We start from the raw sequence: 21,800 nt of genomic DNA on the forward strand, positions 1-21,800 counted from the left end.
TTCTCTTTTGTTAGTTTTGTAGTTACTTATAAATCTAAAAGAATAAAAGTAAATCCCCCTAGAGGATTATGAGAATTTTAGAAAAACTGTCTAAAAGAGTGTAGAGGAAAGAAACACAAAATTAAAGATTGCTACCTTGTGTGCAGAAGCTCTCCATTTACCTGATAAAACCTTCCTAACAAACGTTGTGGACTCTTAGCCACCCAGCTGTCTACACTGGGGTTGAATTTGAAGAATTAGTAACCAGTTATTGTTGTTTTGTTTTGTTTTCTTTTAGTGTTGTAACAATTGCATTCCAGTATTACAGAGGATGCTTGTTTTATAGCTGCTAGGGACTTAGGCAGGCTTTTCCTGGCTTTTTCTTAGCTAGGAGCAGGTAGGATCACCAGATAATGTCCTTTAAGGGAAGAATGCAATGTATAGTTTTTACTTAAAACATTAGGTGTACAATTGTCTCTTCCTATAACACAACAAATCTTTTCACATTAATGTGTTGAGAGTTTAACATTAAAAACTTTTTTCGGGCCGGCCCCATGGCTTGGCGGTTAAGTGCGCGCGCTCCACTGCTGGCAGCCCAGGTTCGGATCCCAGGCGCGCACCGATGCACTGCTTCTCCGGCCGTGCTGAGGCCGCGTCCCACATACAGCAACTAGAAGGCTATGCAACTATGACATACAACTATCTACTGGGGCTTTGGGGGGAAAAATAAATAAATAAAATTTAAAAATAAATAAAAATAAATAAATAAATAAAAACTTTTTTCTCACTGAATAAAATGTTCCACTCTCCTAGAATCTAGGAGGATGTTTTTATTGGTGTTTAAAGGTATGAGTGATGTTGGGTATGGGGGGAGATGTATTTGTTTCTATGATCTTGTACGTTTGTTATTTTTGTGCAGTAACACACTTCAGGCTATTCTAATTTTGTGTGATTTTAGAACACAATTACGAAATATCCAGAGTATAGAATCAGAGCTGGAAGGCAGGCGACTCGAGGATCATCTATCCACTGTTTGCGAAACTTAGCAGATGATAAGAATTACTTGGATCACTTATTAAGAATAGGTCCCAGGCCTCACTCAGAGGGACCTCTTGAAGCAGAATCTCCAGGGAAGGGGCCTTGGAATCCATATTGTTAACAGTTAACCTGAGGTTAGGTGAGTTTAGGAAACACTGGTCTACTTAACCTCTTAAATAAGAAAAGTAAACCCTGAGAAGGTGAGAAAGTTAAGTGACTTGCTTAAGGCTACTCACCTAGCTGGTAGCATCAACAGAACTAGAACCCGTGTCCCTGACTCTAGACTAGAATTCTTTCCACTCCAACAAGCTGGCTTTCTGGTCCCAACTTAAAGGTACCTTAACTCTGACCAGAGTTGAAGGTAGCTGCATCATTGAGAAAGCAAATATTCAGGTTTGCCATTGGTTTTTATTTGTCTCGTGATTTTGATGTCAATATTTTTGATATGCTGGATTCAAGCCATCTTTGACAGGCATTTTGTTTCTTAGAAAATAAGTCTGAATGTGTGAGTTCGTTTTATTTTAGCCTACTTTAGTTGAGTTTTTTACTCTGCTAAGGTCAGACTAGGAGGGTATTTTAGGAAATGGGTATTGATATCTATTTTGCTTGAAGCCTCAGGTAGTTAAGTAAGGTGTTTCTTTTCAGTTAACTTGTTTTGGATGTCACTGAGTGATGTATTTTCTTTTTGGTTGTTTCTTCTATGAGAGGAATGAAGATTGGATTTGGGACTGTGAGGTAAAACTTCTTTGGCTCTTTTAATTTTGTGTGTGTGTGTGTGTGTGTGTGTGTGTGTGAGGAAGATCAGCCCTGAGCTAACATCCAATGCCAATCCTCCTCTTTTTGCTGAGGAAGGTTGGCCCTGGGCTAACATCTGTGCCCATTTTCCTCCACTTCATATGGGACGCTGCCACAGCATGGCTTGACAACCAGTGCATCAGTGTGCGCCTGGGATCCGAACCCGCAAACCCAGGGCCGCCGAAGCAGAGCATGCGCACTTAACCGCTGCACCACTGGGCGGCCCCTGGCTCTTTTAATTTTTGTTTGCGGTACAGGTCTGTAAATTTTCCATTGAGATATTCATCAAAACATTTGAAGCCTGTGTCCCATTCATGCATCTATGTGTCCTTTTTCAGTTTTTAAAAAAAATTTTTTTTGTATAATGCAAGTTAAATTCTTACAGAGAATTGTGTCTGGTTTTTGGAGGTTATTTGTGTTAATAGGATCACCGAAGCCTGAGCATAGCCTCTTAGGTCAGGAGACACCATAGTTGAATACCAGCTCTGACTTGGTATGATGTGGATGAAACAGGAAAGGACCTTGTTCTGCTTTTTCTCTTGGTTTTTATGGGGATTACACAGCACCTGTCCCCTCCCCACAAAAGGCCTCAGACTTATTTAAATTCTGAAACATTCCGAATTACTGTAAGAGACTGGTTAATTTTAATTATTAGCAAATCTAAGCACACTTTAAAATATTATTAACCAGGAAAACCCACAAAATAGACTGAACCAACATAATATTGTATGGTTTTATTTGCTTTTGGGTTACTTAAACTTTTAAGAATAAACCTCTGGACTCTAATTAGATGTTTACTTTAGTTGCATATAAAGTAGTATATGTCTTTCTAAGGGGCCCTTCCTTCTAAATGCATGTATTTTATTGGTAGTCTATTTCAATTCCAGTAAGGTTTGCTTGGCATATAAAGAATATTTATTAAATTTAAATACATGGAAATGGATGACTAGGATTGAATATAATTTTAGTATTATCTTTTCATCTTCTTTTTCTCAGAACACACAAACAAGAAACTTCAAGTCCTCCAACATTGAAAAGCAGAGACAAGAAGAAGCATTCTTTCCTTCAGCATCACATACACTGGCAACTCCAGAATGTCTACATAGAGGGATTTTAGGGGTGGCACGCTCTGGAAGGGGGAGCTAGGGGACTAATAACAAGAACCCTCTGTAGGTAATATGTTTATTAGGCTGACTTAGGAGTTGATGGAGATAATGGGCATGCTAACACTCCCCGTTTTACATTCCTGCTACCATTGATCATAAACACTGCTGGAATGATGGTGATATCCTCATTTCTTCATCCTTAACCCCTCCTTGCTCTCAGATCTAGGTAGGAATGTTTCTCTTTGAATTCACACCCTGTGGGGAGGATACCACCTGCCAACGCAAAGGTTAGGAAAAATGTGCTCTTTCTGGATCTACCTTGGACAAGTAATTTACCTCTTTAGCCCTCAGTTTTTTCCACAGTAAAATGGGATATTTTCTAATTCAGAGAGTATTTAGTTCGAATTAATGTGATAATGAATGTAAAAATGCTTCTAATAGTATCTGGCACTTAGTGCTCAGTTAACCATTATTTTTATCATGATGATTCTATAGGCTCTTCATTGTTCTTGGTCTCTCTCTAGGCTAGAGATTGCTAGTCAAGAATACACCTTAGGCCATTGTGCTTATAGTTGTTAGGGATGTTGAAATCTTGAAAGTGCTTAAATATTGTAGGTTTTTTCTTTTCCTTTCTATTGTGATTGAATTCTAGGCTTTGTTACTTTTCTAGCAGTTGCTGTTACTTGATGACATGGCCACATGCGTATATATTTTTAAGGAAAACAGAACAATTGATTACATGTTCTATTCTCCTTCGAGTTAGAATACTGAGTTTAAAAAAATTCTTCATTCTCCTTAACTATAAGTGAAAAAGACAATGAAGTTTAAAAGAAATAGAGCAAGTAGTCATGAATTTTGGAAGCCCTTTAAATAACGAGAGATTGAAGACTAAAGGAAGATCTCAAATTACTCTGATAAAATCTTTTAACATTGATTATATCAAAAGTATAAAAAATGGTAATGTCTAATATAGCAAGTTTTTGTCATGTATAACAAGGTAGATTTGTAATTCTTTTGGAAGGCAACCAGGAGTCATAAAAATGTCCTGCTCTTTGGTTTAATAATTTTTTCCCCTGGAAATCTTAATTCAATGATATAATTCAAGAGAAGAAAAGAGCTATGTTGGCTTTTCATGTTGCATGTATATTGCAACATTACCTATAAATAGTAGAAAACTGGAAATAACTTAAATATCTAACACTTCAAGGCAGGGCATGGAGGGAAAGGAGTTAAGAAAATTGTAGATGTCAACCAGTTGCAACCGTTTAATGATAATTTTGAAGGCCGTATAGCAATATGAGAAAATTTATACTGATTATTTTGCACAGATTATAGACATGTAAAAATATACATGTCTACAGACTAGAAGAGAACGTGGAAAAAGTGAAAATACTTGATGTGGTAGGTTAGAAAGATCATAGCCAGTCTTTGCAGAAACCTCTTTGTTAACTTTGTACAATAATATACCTGGAAAAAATTAAAATCTGCTGAGAACATTATGAGTCCTGATCTTGGGAAAACTAACCTTTGCTCATATTAGGGAACTCATTCCATTTCTCCTTAGGAACATTTTACTGCTGAAACAAATGGTTCTTTTTAAGTTTTTAAAAATTGAGATATAATTCATAAAATTCACTTTTTCCAAGTGTACAATTTGGTGGTTTTTAGTGTATTCACAAGATTGTGCAACTATTACTGCTGCCTACTTCCGTAACATTTTTATTACTCTGAAAAGAAGTCCTGTACCCATTAGCAAGCACTCTCCATTCACTTCTTCCCACAGTCCCTGGCAACCGTTAATCTACTTTCTGTCTCTATGGATTTGCCTATTCTGGACATTTCATATAAATGAAATCATACACAATGTGGCCTTTTGTGTCTGGCTTCTTTCACTTAGCATAATGTTTTTAAGGTTCATCCATGTTGTAGCATGCATCAGTATTTCATTCCTTTTTATGGTCAAAAAATATTCCATTTTATGGATATACCACACTTTGTTTATCCGTTCATCAGTTGATGGACATTTGGACTGTTTCTACTTTTTGGCCATTGTAACTAATGCTGTTATGAACGTTGGTATACAAGTTTTGTGTGGACATGTTTTTAATTCTCTTGGGTATATACCTAGGGGTAGAATTACCGGGTTATATGTAACTTTTTAGCCATGAGAAACTGACATACTGTTTGCCAAAGTGGCTGCTTTTGGAAACCGTTTTACATTCCCACCAATAATGTATGAGGGTTCCAATTTCTCCATATCCTCACCAACTCTTGTTATTGTCCTTTATTTTTTTTTAATTATAGCCATCCTGGTGGGTGTGAAGTAGTATCTCATTGTGGTTTTCATTTGCATTTTCCTAATGGCTAATGATGTTGAGCATGTCTTCGTGTGCTTATCGGTCATTTGTATATCTTCTTTGGAGAAATGTCTATTTAGATCCTTTGCCCATTTTTAAATTGGGTTGTCTTTTTATTGTTGAATTGTAATTGTCATTGTTCTTTATGTATTCTGGTTACTAGTCCCTTATCAGATATATGATTTGCAAATATTTTCTCCCACTCTGTGAGTTGTCTTTTCACTTTCTTGGTAGTGACCATTGAAGCAGAAAAATTTTTAATTTTGATGAGGTCCAGTTTATCTCTTTTGTGTCTTTTGTTGCTTGTGCTTTTATTGTCATATCTAAGAAACCATTGCCTAATCCAAAGTCACAAAGATTTGTGCCTATATTTTCTTCTAAAACTTTCATAGTTTTAGCTCTTATATTTAGGCCTTTAATTCATTTTGGGTTAATTTTTGTATGCAGTGTGAGATAGGAGTCTAACTTCATCCTTTTGCATGTGCCTATCAAGTTGTTCCGGCACTGTTTGTTGAAAAGACTGCTTTCCTCATTGAATTGGCTTGGCATCCTTGTCGAAAGTCAGTTGACCATAAACATGAGGGTTTATTTCTGGACTCTAAATTCTGTTCCACTGGTCTATATCTGTCTTTATGCCAGTACCACACTGCTTTGGTTCTTGTAGCTTCGTAGTAAGTTTTCAAATTGGGAAGTATGAATTCTCCAACTTTGTGCTCCTTTTTCCTTATTGTCAGGATCTCTTGCATTTCCATATGAATTTTTCATGGATCTTCTTGTCTATTTCTGCAGAAAAGGCACTTGGAATTTTGACAGAGATTGCATTGAATCTGTAGATCAGTTTGGGGAGTATTGCAGTGTTAACAATATTAAATCTTTCATCCCTGAACATGGGATATCTTTCCATTTGTTCAGGTCTTTAATTTCCTTCAACAATGTTTTGTAGTTTTCAGTGTACTTGCAATCTTTTTGTTAAGTAAAATACTTAGGAATAAATTTATTTTTTGATGCTATTGTAAATGGAATTATTAATTTCATTTTCAGATTGTTCATTGCTAGTATATAGAAATATAATTGATTGTTGTATATTGATCTTGTGTCCTGCAACCTTGCTGAACTTGTTTATTGGGTAACAAATACTTCTCAAAATATAAAAGTGCTTTTAAAAAACGTGAGTTTTTTTTTGCAGTTATCTTTTTTTATGTGATTTTTTTATGTGAGTGTGGTAGATTTTATTTTTTCTTTAAAAAAATGTAGGCATTTTACTTGCCAGTTTCATATATATAGAGTGAAGCACCTGCTGTTCATTGTTGACAATGTCATTCTTTAGGAAATTTGATAGGAAAGAGTAAATTTTCTATCTCAGATTAGATATAGGAAAAAAAGAAATAGGCTGTTTGAAATATTTCAGTCAAAGAGACCAAAGTTATAACTAGCTGGAGTTTGGGAGTTTCAAAGTTGATCTGTTTCTATCTGCTATTTAAAGTGGCATTGTATCAGATTTGGGATTTGGCTTAGGAGATGAGCACAGAAAAGGCTGTGTTTGCTTAATATCTAAACGGTTTTGTAGTGCCTTTCTTCTCCAGGCCATTTTATCAAGGGTCTTCTTTGGGTCATTTTTACAGAGACTAGAAAAAACCCTGACTTTTAGTTACTCTGCATTTCATACTGCCATCATCAGTATGATCCTTGAGGTTTTTGGGTACCAGGTAACTAGAAGAGAGGAAATAAAACTCGGCTTGTTTTTTGTTTGTTCTTTCTTTCTTTTTTTGTGCAAGGGAGTGGGGGCTTGGTAATCTGAGAGGGAGAATGTTTTCCCAAGCTAGCAAAGAGAGACTGAGGGCATCATCTGATCTTTATGCGAGTGTGCAAAGCCTCAGTTTTTCCATTTGCCCATCTGCAATCATAAAAACAATGTGCTGACTCAACTCGGAGCCTCTGCAGAATGGCATTTGGGGCTTAGGCAGTCCTGAGAATCATGCAAGAGATGGAAATATCTGAGCAGGTTTTAAGAGGTAACATTAAAAACAGCTAGAACAAGACAACATACTCTCTTGTTTCCTTCAAGATTTATTTCCTTTAGTCACTAGTGTACCTCCTTGATTTAAGGTGTGGCAGGACTAATTTGGTCTCTGTAGTGTTGATTACTGAGCAGAGATATTTTTCTTGCTCCAGTGCTTATACTTTAGGGGCATGGGATTGATTGGGGTCAGGGGGTGAGATTCTGCTGGAAGCAAGTCAATTAGATAAAGTACTATTATAATCATATCGTGTGGACCATCTGCTTAGGTTTTTTCTTTAAAATTTTTATTTCCTTGTTCCTGTATACATACATTTACCTGCAAAGACTAAAAGAATATTAACCATAATGTTAACTAACAATGACTACCTCTTGATGGTGGGTTTTAGGGGAGGAGGTATGTTTTTCTATGTTGCTTCAAGTTTTTTTTTTTTAAGCATGTATTTTGTAATGTTTAGGGGGAAACAAAATCCATTAAAATGTTAATTGAAAGTATAAATTTTGTAACCTGAACCACTGATTTAGGTATTTAAGTGAAATTCAGTGTATTTAGGTGAAATTCATCCTTTTTTTTCCTTAGGAAATATGGAATATTTTGTTATGGTACAGGCATGCTATCATTTGTGCCATTTTATCCCTCTCATTAGAATGTTTAGTGTTTGAGGTGAAAGATGAATAGCATTTTATTTATTTATTTATTTTTTTGTGAGGAAGATCAGCCCTGAGCTGACATCTGATGCCAATCCTCCACTTTTTTTTGCTGAGGAAGACTGGCCCTGAGCTACATCTGTGCTGGTCTTCTTCCACTTTATGTGGGACGCCGCCACAGCATGGCCTGATAAGCAGTGCGTCAGTGCATGCCCAGGACCTGAACCCGGGCCGCCAGCAGCAGAGCGCGTGTACTTAACCGCTATGCCACGGGGCCAGCCCCGATGAATAGGATTTTAAAGCCCATAAGATATGTGTGCATGTGTGGTTGTGTGTGTGCGTGCACAACAGTTTAGTAAAATAATAATTTTGCATGTGAAAAAAAGGAATTTAGGTTTTTGAGTTGCATTTGTTTTCAAAACGTGTTATTAGGTGACAAAATCCAGTTTGTTTAGATTTGTATCTGGGCTGCCTGGAATGAAGCTGTTTGATACTTAATTGATTGTCCTTATTAAATAAAGATTGGTGAAGTAGTTGAGTTTCAACTAGATTTGTACTTTTTGCATAAAGTTGTAATCCCAAGATATCTCTCATTTGGGCACATTGAGATTCTGGAAACTGATGTTTTCTTTTATCTGTAGAAAACGTCACTGTAAATCCAGTGATGATTGTTAAATGGAGACAATAAAAGGAATGTTCTGGAACCACACATGCTTGAAGCTCAATAATTTCCAGACTATCTTATACATTTTGCTAAAATAAAGACATTTTAACTTTGGTGAGGATCAGGTATTTATTTGATTTGATTATATTCCTATAAAATTATGCATGTGTTATACATCATTTATGTCAGACAGATAAAAAGGTATGATTTTCTTTTTTTTTCCTGAATGTATACAGAAACTTTATATTTATTTGTAGGATGTTAGCTGTCATTTAGACATCTTTCCTAAAGTCCTGCTTTAAATGACATAAAATTATGACAATGGATTTTGCCTCTACTCCTTTATCTAACCTCCCAAGGAAACTAAGCATTTTAGGAAGAGAATTTGATATTTTCTTTACTTAAAAACATTATTGCTCTTAAATAGTCCCATACATATTAGACAGTCAATTTTATTATTTATTCAGTTCCTTGATATTTAAAAATATATAAAAGTTTGTTACTCTACAGTGAAGCTCATCAGTTGACACAGAACTTCCAGGCAGCATTTAAGTGTAAGCCTCTTAAATATGAGTGGACAGCCAAACATCTCTGGATGTTTGAGGAGAGCCTTTAATAGTCTCCTAGTGAGACTAAAACAAACAGAAAAAAGAACCTTAATTGACTTAAGCTGGTTTAGCACGAATTAGCTAAAATCCAGCAAACCAGCAGTTATTACTACAGGTATTACTTTCTCTGTGACCTCTTAAGGCCACTTACCAAACCAGCTATTAGTAACAAATGTGAAGATTTGCTGTCTCTTCATACATGGTATAAAGATAGAATCTTGCATGTATTCATTCAACTCACCTGTTGTGTGAGGCTCCCAACTAGGTCAGATGTTGTAAATACTTCCTTAAGGCTTGCTTAGCCTCACTGCACATTCAGAGGCTGATGTAGGCATTTGTGGCAGAGTTCTATGTCTTAGGGAATCATCACCTGTCTATTTTTCCTTTCTTCTTTTACTGCAAGATTTCTTAAGGAATAGATAGTTGCTTCCTTTTCCTTGCCCCTGGCTTCACCTTTAATCCTGTAGAAACTGGCTTCAGCCTGTCACAACCAATGACTTCCTTTATTGCCAAATCCACATCTTGGTTGTCATCCTTCCTAGCGTCTTTGACTCCTTTGCTGCTTTTGGCACTAAGGCGAGGATGCCTCTTCTGTAACCAGCCTGGCTCTTGCGGCACAGCACAGCACAGTCTTGGTTCTCCTGTTTTGCTGACTCCCGTCTTTCTCCTGTTAGGTTCCTGATTTCCTCCTTCTATTTCTTTTTTTTTTTTAAATCTTCCTTCTATTTCTAATTGAGCATTCTCCAAGATTTTGTCCTTATCTCTCCCTTCCGTGGTCTTTTCCTATCTTTAGAAAACTTTCTTTGCTCATCTTTGATCCATAATCATTTATTGAGCATCATAAAAAGAACTGTGTGGGATGTAAAAATGAATTCGATATATTTCCTGCTCTCAAGTAACTTGCAATACATGTGAATTTATACTCTTTTTCCTCCCCTATATCTTATTACCAAATTTAATTGACTTATTTTGAAAATGCCTCTTACCTTTTTTGTTTTCTCTCCATTCCCACTGCTACTACTCCAGCCCTTAGTCCCTTTTGTTTGTGCCTTGTTCAGTGCCTACTATGTTTTATGTGCTCTATAAATGCATTTTGAATGAATGAATCAATCTATCTATCTTGGTTATTGTAAAACTTGTAATATGGCTTCCCTTATTTTGTCTATTTCATCAAGTATACCTCTGCCAGTCTGCTCTTCCTTAAACATGTCTTTCATCTTACCAGTTTATCAAAAGCCTATAATTAATAAGGTACTATCTGCTATGTGTACCCCTCTAAATTCATATATTGAAGCCTTAATCCCCCAACGTGATGGTATTTGGAGATTGTGCCTTTGGGTTGTACTTAGGGTTAGATGAGGTCATGAGGTCAGGGACTTCATGATGGGGTTAGTGGCTTTATCAGAAGAGGAGGAGGGAGAGATCACCCTCTCTCTACCATGTGAGGACAGAGTGAGAAAGCAGCCATCTTCAAGCCAGGAAGAGGGCTCTTACCAGCAACTGAATTGGCCAGCACCTTGATCCTGGGCTTCCCGGCCTCCAGAACTGTGAGAAACAAGCGTCTGTTGTTTATGCCATCCATCTGTGGTATTTTGTTATAGCAGCCCAAGCAGACAAATACATGATCTTTTTACGTGTCAAAATAGCCAAGATAGAAAAAATGATAAAAGCAAGATGAATAAGTTCTACACGTCTGCTGTACAATGTTGTACCTGTAGTTAACAATACTGTATTGTACACTTAAAAATTTGTTGAGGGTAGATCTTATGTTAAGAATTCTTACCATAATAAAATACAATTAAAAAGAAGAGAAAAGAAAAAAATGATAATGTGCAGCCATCAAGGGCCCGTGAGATGAGGACCCCTTCTCTGATTGCATCTCCTACTCCTTTTCTCCTGACTCTGCTTCAACCACACTGGCCTGGCTCTTTCTTGAACACTGCAGGCACTCGAGGCGTCCTCTTGCCTTAGGGCGCTTGTAGTTGCTGTTCCCGCTCTCTGAAGCATCCTTTCCCAAGACAGCTTTATGGTTCCCTTCTTCCTTCAGATCACTTCAGTGAGGCTCCCTATGGCCTTCCTATCTACAATTTCAGCCCTTCCACTGCAACCCTTACCTGCTTTCCTTTAATCTAGAATAGTTCCCTTTCCTTTTCTTCTTTCTTGACATTGACATTTTTGGAGTCTAGGCTAATTGTTTTGCAAAATGTTCCACAATCTGGGTTTGTCTGATTTTTCCCTTATAATTAGAATCAAGGTTAAATCGTTTTTTTTGGCAAGAATAATACATTGTAAAGTACCCTGCTCCCTTAATAATTAATCAGTAATCTGTGGGGTGATATTTTGAGATTGTATACATATCCTGGACCCCCACAAACTTTCATCTAATGGGTTTGGCATCTCTCTCCTTTTAAAAAGTGTCATTCTGCCAAGTCTCCCTTGTCCGTCTTTGTCTGTAGTAATCTGTCCCTTCTTCCATTCTAGTGTGAAGATAGATGTTTGAGAGAGGAAGAGATAGTAGTGGATCTAGTTCAAACATCTTATTTTCTAGATGAGCATTGAATGTTTTGCCCAAGAGCAATTGTGTAGTTAGTGACAAAGTTAGGACTAGAATCTGGGTTTCCTGGTTCTTAATATAGTGCTGTTTCCAGCTGCCTCTTAACCAATAATTCAAAACACAAAACGAATATGTATTACCTCAAATAGAGTATAAATTTTTTGCAAGTAGAAAGAAAGCATGTATTAGTTTTTCTTTTGCATGCATTCCTTTATTCGTTTATTCAAAAGAGGCAGACAGCCTCCTCTCCCCACCCCACCCCTCCTATATCCTTTAAGCTCCAGCCAGCCTAAAGTAGAGCTCTGTGCTCTCTCACCTCTGTCTTCCTATGTGCTGTTCCTTTGGCCTCTTGCCTTCTTCTTTCCCTTCTGTTTTAAATTTATTTTTATTTTTTTAGATAAAAAGAATTATTTTTCACAAATAAAAATTATATGTTTTTAAGGTATACAACATGATGTTTTGATATATGTATACATTGTGAAATGATAACCACAATCAGGTTAATGAACATATCCATCACCTCCCATAGTTATCTTTTTTGTGTATGTGTGGTGAGAATACTTGAGATTTACTCTTAGCAAATTTCAGTATACAATATATTATTAACTCTAGTCACCATGCTGTACATTAGGTCCCCAGAACTTATCTTACAACTGAAAGTTTGTACCCTTTGATCAACATCTCCCCTTTTCTTGCCACAGCCTCTGGTAACCACCATTTTACTTTTTGTTACTATGAGTTCCAATCTTTTTTTTTTTTTTAGATTCCACGTATAAGTGAGATGCAGTATTTTTCTTTCTGTTTCTGGCTTATTTCACTTAGCATAATATCCTCTAGGTTCATCCATGTTGTTGCAAATGGCGGGATTTTCTTCTTTTTTAAGGCTGAATGATATTCCTCTGTGTGTGTATGTGTGTTTGTGTGTATGTGTGTATAACATTTTCTTTATCTCTTCATCTGTTGATGGACACCTGGGTTGTTTCCATATCTTGGCTATTGTGAAAAATGGTGCAATGAACGTGGGAGTGCAGATATTTCTTTAAGATAGTGATTTTATTTTTTCTTGTTATATACCCAGAAGAGAGATGGCTGGATCATATGGTAGTTCTGTTTTTAATTTTTTGAGGAACTTCCATACTGTTTTCCATAATGGCTGTGCCAATTTACATTCCCACCAGTGATGCACAAGGGTTCCCTTTTCTCCACATCCTCACCAACACTTATCTTTTGACTTTTTGATAACAGCCATCTTAATGGGTGTGAGGTGATAGCTCATTGTCATTTTGATTTGCATTTCCCTGATGATTAGTGATGTTGAGCTGTTGGCCATTTGTATGTCTTCTTTGCCCATTTTTAAAATCCAGTTATTTGATTTTTTGCTGAGTTGTATGAGTTCCTTATATATTTTGGATATTAACCCCTTATCAGATATATGGTTTGCAAATACTTTTTTCCCATGCCCTAGGTTGCCTTTTCATTTTGTTGATTGTTTGCTGTGCAGAAACTTTTTAGTTTGCTATAGTCCTGCTTGTTTATTTTTGCTTTTGTTGCCTGTGCTTTTGGTGTCAATTCCAAAAAATCACTGCCAAGACCAATGTCAAGGAGGCTTTCCCCTCTTTCCCTTCTCTTTTTATTACATGAGCTAAGTTCTGCAGAGGAGGCCTTTAACTACCCACCAGCAGGCTGAGTTAGGTGCCCTCTTTTGTTATTATAGGACCCTGTTCACACCTCATATATCACCGTATGGATCTTTTTTTTTCTTTTGGTAATTGTTGTTTACAGTTATTCTCTTTTATTGGACTGTGAGCTCACTGAGGGCAGGAATTTTGTTTAGTTCATCTCTGGGCTTGCCACCTAGAGTGCTCAATCGAAGTTTGCTTTATCAGTGAAGCCATTTTGGCTCTGTCATCATTGATTGCTTTACCATAAAGACATGGTTGAGACTCAGACCTCCAAGTCCCTCCAGTTCTGACAGCTTCCATAAATACTTGACCTATAATGTGCAAGACAGTGCAGAAAGTGAAAAGCTATTTTATATGTTATGCCAGTCTTCAAGGAACATAGAGGGTAAAGTCCTGACTGTAGTTATAAAAAAGACAGAATGTGGGACTGGCCCAGTGGTGTAGTGGTTAAGTTTGTACACTCTGCTTCAGCAGCCCGGGGTTCGCAGTTCAGATCCTGGGCACGAACCTACACGCCACTTATCAAGCCATGCTGTGGCAGGCGTCCCACATATAAAATAGAGGAAGATGGGCACAGATGTTAGCTCAAGGCCAATCTTCCTCAACAAAAAAGAGGAGGATTGGCAACAGAGGTTAGCTCAGGGCTAATCTTCCTCACATACCAAAAAAATAAATAAAAATTTAGAAAGACAGGATGAGTTAATTGGTGCTATAGGGAATATTATGAAGTGCTTTAGTAATGAGGGGATGGAGGTGTTCTTAGGGCTGTCTCGAAGGAGGCCAAAGGCTGAGATAAGGGTCAGAGCATTTCAGTTGGAGGGAACAATACTGGGAAAGACATAGAATCAGAAAAGTTGTGTTTGGGGCAATTTGAGCAGTTGATTTGACTGGCTTTTCAGATTCTTTGCCCTCTGTATAGTGTACACTAGATGCTGTCCTGAGTCTTTTCCATTTTGCTTTTTAGGGATACCTAGGGTCCATTTACTGATCCTAATTGAACACTTGTATTGCCAGAAAAGTCTCTTGTTGGAGCAGTTTCTACCATGAGGACTTTTTAAAGCACTTGTGGTAGTCGTTGTTCCAGCTAAAGTATTCTCCACTACTCATGTAACTCTTTAGCCCAAAGTCTTCACTCTCAGTTTAGGTAGGTTAAGCCTCAGGGGAAGTACATTAATAATTGAAAACCTGTGAGGCATTGTTCCTTCAATTCTGAATTTGCAGTGTTTTCTGTAGTCTGCAAGAGTTACTTAACTACTTTGATTTATATCCAGGATAGGGCTTTAAGCACTATTGAGAAACGACTGGGGACTTCAACATGGTACTTATTTTCCAGCTTTTTACTTTTCAAATAAGGAGAAAACCCTGCAACATGCTAATCAGAGGTAGCAATTTGGAGAAAACAATATTGTGTTCTGAGAAGGAACAAAACACATGCATTTTAAATATATCAGTGTCCATTTTTTTTCTTTAAAATATACTTCTTCTTATATTTTGAATAACTCTTTGCCAAATACCAGAACTTTTTGCTAACAGTAAATGTTGGTAAGGCAGGAAGTGTGAACCATGAAAGAACTGGGTTTTTTTCTTATAAATACTGGCTTTTCTGGACAAGTTTATAGTTACTAACCTCATTGCCATAAATTCCCTAGTCATATGTTTTGTAATCCCTTCTCTGGCATACATTTTAATCGTTTTCTTACTACTTCATAGGTGCTATAATCCTTTTATAGTCTCCTGGGTTTTAAAATAAACCTATAAAAGGTTCAGTTTTATATTTAATAGCCATGTTTCACAGTGTTATAAAGCTATAAATAAGTTCAGGCAGGCAAAAGCTTTTGATGTGGAATGCCTTTGTTTCTATGTTTTAGAAAAATGTGTTAGTCTTCGAGTGTTTCACATTGTGATGATTTTAGATACCGGCCAGGATTTTTAAAATATTTGGAAATACTTACAAAGAAGAAATGTAGAAAAACACTGAAAACACACAAGTAAAAACACTTGTCTCATAATTTTCTATTATCAAGTTTCGAAAAATCATTTCTTTTTTGAAACATATTCTGTATTTCTTATTGATGAGTAGGACTGTTGCTGTCTCTTGGAGCTTACAGTTTAGTGGGGGAGATAGACATGAATCAAATAATCATACACATAAACTTGCTATCATGGGATGTGCTCTGGAGGAAAAGTGCTTGGTGTTGTGAGAGAATATTGGCAGGTGGGAGGTGAGGAAAGGAAGTGACTTTTGAGTGACTTGAGATCTGACAGATAAGTAGGAGCCAACTAGGGGAAATTTGGGTGTGGAAAAGAGAATATTATGATATGATAAGGTGGGAGGTGACATTGTATATTCAAGGAACTGAAAAAAGATTAGTGTGGCTGGAACACAGAGAATTTGTGTGTGTTGGCGGGTAGTGCGTGACAGAAAATGCAGCTGGAGAAGTAAGCATAGACTATACCAGTCAAGCCATTGCAGGCCATACTAAGGGTTCTAGCATTTCTTCTAAGAGCAGTAATGTACCTTTGAAGTATTGGGGGTATATGATGACCTGATTAGAGTTGCATTTTGAAAAAATTACTGTCTTCTGTGTGGAAAACCAATTGGAGAGGAGTGAGAAGGGATGTGGAGAGGCTGGCAGTTGGGGGCTATTGCCAAAGTCCAGTGAGAGATGATGACAGCTGGGCTTAAGGAGATGGTGGTTGGGATGGGAGAGGCGGACTGATTCTCAAGATGCTGAAAAAGACAGGACTTAACCAAACCTCTTTTCACTGGTACTGAGAGAGGGGCAAATATGGGTATTATCTCTGAAATTGAGGGCCAAAGAGCCAAAAATCATCTGATCAGTAAGTAGAAGTAGACCTGGGACTTGAAGTTAGGTGTTTGACCTCAAACCCGCTTGTTCTCTCTTTTATGGCACTCCGCCTTTTTTAGGAGCAGAACCTTCAGTTTGGAGAACTTAGGTATCCTCTGACTGACACCACACAGACTGAAATGTTCAGCTCCTGTGCATTAAACCTAAATTTAGGCAGCAAACTCCTATCTGACAATGAGCATTGCTTTATCAGGCTCACTGGATATTGTTTTAATCACTACTACCTTCTAATGAGGAAACACACTCCATCCCAACTATTTGGTTGAGAAAAGGCCTATTAATAAAGGCACAGTTTGCCAATCTGCTTGATAATATTTATTTATTGAGCTCATACTGTTCCTGGCACTGTTTTAGTTATAGAAAGATGCCTAAAACATGCCCACTGTAGAACTCACTGTCTAGTAGGGGAGAAGACTCAAACCTATGATTATAGATTATAGTGTAACTCCCATTGTGGAGCCATACGCAGGATGCTGGGGGAGCCCAGAGGAAGGACTTTGGGCCGAGAGTTAGTCCCAAGTAAATACTGCTCATTTCATTTGTTTTGTGGTGATACTTCCTTAACAAGAAGAGAGTATAAGTGTTGTCAGGCAAGATGTCCAGAAAGTAGTTGATTGATTAATTTCGTAGGGGAAAGTACATTTAAGGTAAAAATGAAAAGTTTTTAAGTTATAGGCGTTAAAGTTTCAGGTTGGTAAAGAACTTAGCTAAATTGCTTTAAGCATTACCTTGTGGAAATAATATGAAAAACAATTTTTTTTTTTTTTTTGCTGAGGAAGGTTGGCCCTGAGCTAACATCTGTGCCCATCTTCCTCCACTTTATGTGGGACGCTGCCACAGCATGGCTTGACAAGCGGTGCGTCGGTGCACCCCTGGGATCTGAACCTGTGAAGCCCGGGCTGCTGAAGTGGAGCTCGCACACTTAACCGCTTGCGCCACCAAGCTGGCTCCCATGAAAAACAATTTTACCGTATTTTTTACTGTGCACTTTTTTAAAAGTTAATACCATATGATTATTTTGTATGGTATTAATATTTTATCGGGAAGCGATTATTTTTCTTTGAAACTGATGGGGAAAACTGTGATTTTAAGGGGACACTTTTTTCAATAAAATGATGAGAAAGCAAGAGTTACAAGATAAAAGTCACTTAGTATTTGTTTTACAGAAACTTTATTAGAATATCTCTTTATTTTTTTTTAGTGAGGAAAATTGGCCCTGAGCTAACATCTGTTGCCAATCTTCCTCTTTTTGCTTGAGGAAGACTGTCCCTGAGCTAACACCTGTGCCAGTCTTCCTCTACTTTGTATATGGGATGCCACCACAACAGGGCCAGACGAGCAGTGTATAGGTCCGCACCTGGGATCACAACCCCGGCCCGCGAAGTGGAGCACTCAAACCCAACCACTACGCCACCAGGCTGGCCCCTAGAATATCTCTCTTTCTTTAAGCAAGATATACTCGTATTTTTTTCCCCCTTCTGTAATCTTAGTTCCTCCTGAGGACAATGGGAAATTATTTCTTTTAAGTACTTATCATTCTGTGGGCTTTGAGCATGCCTGCATGCTTTTAACGAGAACTTGCCAAACTGAATCTTCCTCTATTTTGATATGTGTTTTGTGGTTATTTGTCTAAACTTTTTGGGTGCTGATCTTAATACTCTTTTTGTAAAAATGTTAAATAAGTACTGTTTCAGATAAGCCTGTTGGGATTTATTAGCATAGCACTGGGGAACACTGGGATTAGTCTCCTGAGGAACCTTGGTGTTAGGGCAGCGCAGTATTCCATGCCCCTCTGGTAGAAGCCCTGTGGGGCATGTTATATGCCTCTTAAATATATCAGTGCAACTGTACCTAAAAAGTAATTCTGCTTCAATACTTAAACAGAAGGCCTTCCTGGTTCTGTGCTGGAAACACATAGGGTGTGCTCATAGGGTCAGCGAGAGACCCATGTGTTGATGATGTCATCGTAGGGTCAATTGGTATATTATAAGGAAACTTGGAATTATTTCCTACTGATGAGTGTAAAGGAGAAGAAAATTTGACTTTGATATGTGTTAAACTAACTAATTATTCTCTTGAGTCAGTCTGCTGAACTTTGAAATGTCAGTATCCCACCGGTTATGTTATGGAACTTCATGGATAGTGATGTGTGACTTCTCGGGGAAGATCTATGGGAAATAAAGTTCTGAAAAATAAAAAATGCTGGTTTCAGGTTTTATTTAGATTGTTACTTAAAACTTGTCTAGAAAAAGGAAGAGTTTTCATGTAATAGTAACCGTAGCTCCATGTATTGAGTATTTACTATGTGCCAGGTGCTGTGGTATTTAATTTTACCTGACAGCAGCCTAGTGAAATAGAGATTGTTATTCCTAATCTACAAGGCAGGAAACTGAAGCTCAGAAGGGCCAAGTAACTGCTCAAGGTTACTCTGTAAGTAAGTGGCAGAGTGGGAATTGAATCTCAAACTGCTCAAAGACACTTAACCACGGTGCATTCTGTTTGTAAAATTGTTTATTTTTTAACAGTTCAGTTTTTGGAAGTTCATAAATCAATTAATAAATATTTGTAAGACAGCGAGGGACCTGATATAGATCAACCTTTAATATCTCCTATTAAAAAGTATTTATTGAGCTGACTGTGCAGTGCACGAAGCTGCGAGGCTTATGTGGATGGTGCAGAGCTGAGGAATCTTGGCCCCCTGTTCGGTCCAGGGATTAGCAGCAGTCTCTTAGCTGAGGAGAAAGATGTTACCAATAGTTATTGGATAACTTGGTGCTTTGAGATAGATAAAAGAACGTTGTTAAGAACCACTTGGGGAAGGACAGAACTTCAAGGAGAAGTCCTCTTCGGGGGGGGGACCTTGAAAGATGAGTAGGATTTCCGATGGTAGAGATATAGGGGTGGGAGAGGGCATTTCCTCTTGAGAGATGAGTGGGAAAGAAAGGCAAGGAAGAGAGAGCAGTGGGGGATGGGGCCTGAAAGGTAAACTGGTCTAGAAGCGAAAGTTTTTGAGTGCTTGGATGAGTGATTTGAACTTTATGCATTAGGTAATTATATTTTCACTAAAATTTATCAAGCATCTGTTATGCTTAGTCACTTAATATATTAAGAAATTAACAAACTATTGTTTTTAGGGTTGTACGGCTTTTTTTGTCACTAAAGATGGCTCTTTTGATAGCCTTTCTTTAGGTCAGGATTTCTTACAGGTCTGAGGTGTCTTGACTTTTGTCCTAGCACTGACAGAGGAAAACCATCTTTTTAAGACATTGACTAATTTCTCTGTTTAATTTTGATATGGTTTGAGGTGCCATATAGTAATTAATCTGGCATTTTGAACTATGTTAGACTGGTAGACTGCTCACTTTGGCGTTACTTTTTCCTTCTCTGTAATAAATCCCTACACCTACCACAGTCTAGAATACAACACTAAATAGCAGTTGCTCTGGGAGAGAAAGTTGGAAGTAATGAATTGTGTGCTATTTTAGAAGGTCTGCTTTTCATGTTTTCTTCCTATGTTGAATAATTTGGGATTCTTCTCTACACTTAGTTTCAAAAAGCAATATTGTGTGGAAAGCAAAAGAATTAAAGTGAATATAATTTGAAGTCAATGGTTTTTGGCATGGCTTCATCTTAAAACGATTCCCTTTTCCTGTGTAGACTGTTGAGTCTGAATTGACTTGTTCTGAATTCCAGCAACCTGTGTTCAGTTTTGCAGCTTGGACATTGTGCTTTGGTTTGTGAAGCAATTTCAGATTGGTGCTTTTACAAACCCTTTTTAGATGATAGCCAGAATGCAACGTGTGCTGTCAGGTTGTGAGGCAGAAGTGATTATCCTTGTTTTGGAAGTTTTGAGTGAGATCATTTTATTGTAGAACAATAAAATACCACATTTACCAATAAACTACACAAGAAAAGTGAACTAAATATGTTATTCTGTTTAGGAGGGATTCTCAAGCTTTTTGTGGAAGAGTAAATGGTGGTGTGTTTGTAACCCAGGAAGTTACAATCTGTATCTGGAATCTCAGTCTGGAATATTTGATGTGGCTTACACTCTCAGTCTAGTTAGTGAAGAAATGCCAACCTCTCATTCTCTATAAAAGCCTGAGAGTCAGCATCAGACATCTGACTTCGAACCCCGTCTCCTCTGCTTCATAGTTGTATGACATTGGGCAGGTTACTTTAGCTTTTCTGTAAGCCTCAGTGTTCTCATATTTAAAATGAGAATAGTAGGGGGCTGGCCCAATGGCCTAGCAGTTAAGTTCAGCATGCTCCGCTTCGGCGGCCTGGTTTTGGTTCCTGGGCACAGACCTATGTGAGTCATCAGTGGCCATGCTGTGGCGGTGACCCACATACAAAATAGAGGAAGACTGGCACAGATGTTAGCTCAGGGCGAATCTTCCCCAAAGAAAAAAAAGAGGGGGAAGACTGGCAACAGATGTTAGCTCAGGGCGAATCTTCCTCAGCAAAAAAGAAATAAAATAAAGAGAGAGAAGAGTAGTAATGTATTCTAGGGTTGTGAGAGGGTTAAATGAACTAATCCATGTGAAGAGCTCAGCACAGTGCCTGACACATAAATGCTCAGAAAAAGTGGTTTTAAAAAACACTATCTTTGCTTGCATTTCATTTAAAACATGGTGGATGCTTTGTATATTGAGCGTTTCGGTACCACTTTCCAGTTTAATGTGCGTACTGTTGTACATCGCTATTGCTATTGCAAGCAATGCCATTTGTTTTTCTTCGTTTGTGTTTTTACCACAGAGATTAAACTACTGTTAACATTTTGACGTATCTTTTTTCCTCCAGTGCATATTTATCTTTATTTATTTTTAACATAATTGAGATTATAGTGCTGTATCTTTTTTTACCTCTATTTAATGTCATGTCTTAAACTCAACATAATTTTAAATGGCTACACAGAAACATCCTACCAGATCCATCAGACCATTTTTACCTCTGTATTGTCCTTTCTGCATCAAATAATGTAACCTAAAACAGGCAACACCAAGCTCTGGTAATATATCATTGAATAATTTGATTCTGCTGTTTTAACTGATATTTAAGTGTTCATGATGAGCCAGGAAATCTCTCATTTATAATGTAAGATGCTGGGAATATGAAAAGAAAAAGCATTTACTTATACTCAAGGATTAACTATGTTTTTTGCAATGCTGAGGCTATTTCTCTGGTAACTCACTTTGAGCATATCTTATAAAAAGAAATATTTGCATTTTGCAGGGGAAACATTAATGAAATGTTTTTCTTCCTGTGAAATGGGGAATTTTACATTGTTTTTAGCTCCTGGATTTAATGCAGTGTAACTAGCTTAGCATTTTAATAGTAAAATTCAACGGTAAGATTTAAAAATTAAGTTAACTTAGATTATATGAAACTTCTGTTTTAAAGATGTTACTCTTTCTTTGCAGTGGTTAATCTGTCTAAGAATAGCTAAATCTGTTGTGGTATAGAATAAAGTCTTTTAGAG

General features: G+C 37.4%; 1 protein-coding gene across 3 annotated transcripts in view; it reads left to right on the top strand.

Moving 5' to 3' along the window:
• CNNM2 (cyclin and CBS domain divalent metal cation transport mediator 2) overlaps positions 1-21,800 on the top strand; it is a 143,280-nt gene that overhangs the window by 5,376 nt on the left and 116,104 nt on the right. Inside the window, exon 2 of one of the 3 annotated variants that reach the window (XM_058543904.1) lies at positions 2,809-3,962. The exons of the other annotated variants lie outside the window; for them this stretch is intronic. Coding sequence (XP_058399887.1) covers positions 2,809-2,846 — 38 coding nt within the window. The 3' untranslated portion in view covers positions 2,847-3,962. Of the gene's footprint in view, positions 1-2,808; positions 3,963-21,800 lie in introns of those variants that run through there. 3 annotated transcript variants of the gene reach the window in all.

Source organism: Diceros bicornis, chromosome 6 (assembly GCF_020826845.1).
Source record: "Diceros bicornis minor isolate mBicDic1 chromosome 6, mDicBic1.mat.cur, whole genome shotgun sequence".
Lineage (NCBI taxonomy): Eukaryota > Metazoa > Chordata > Mammalia > Perissodactyla > Rhinocerotidae > Diceros > Diceros bicornis.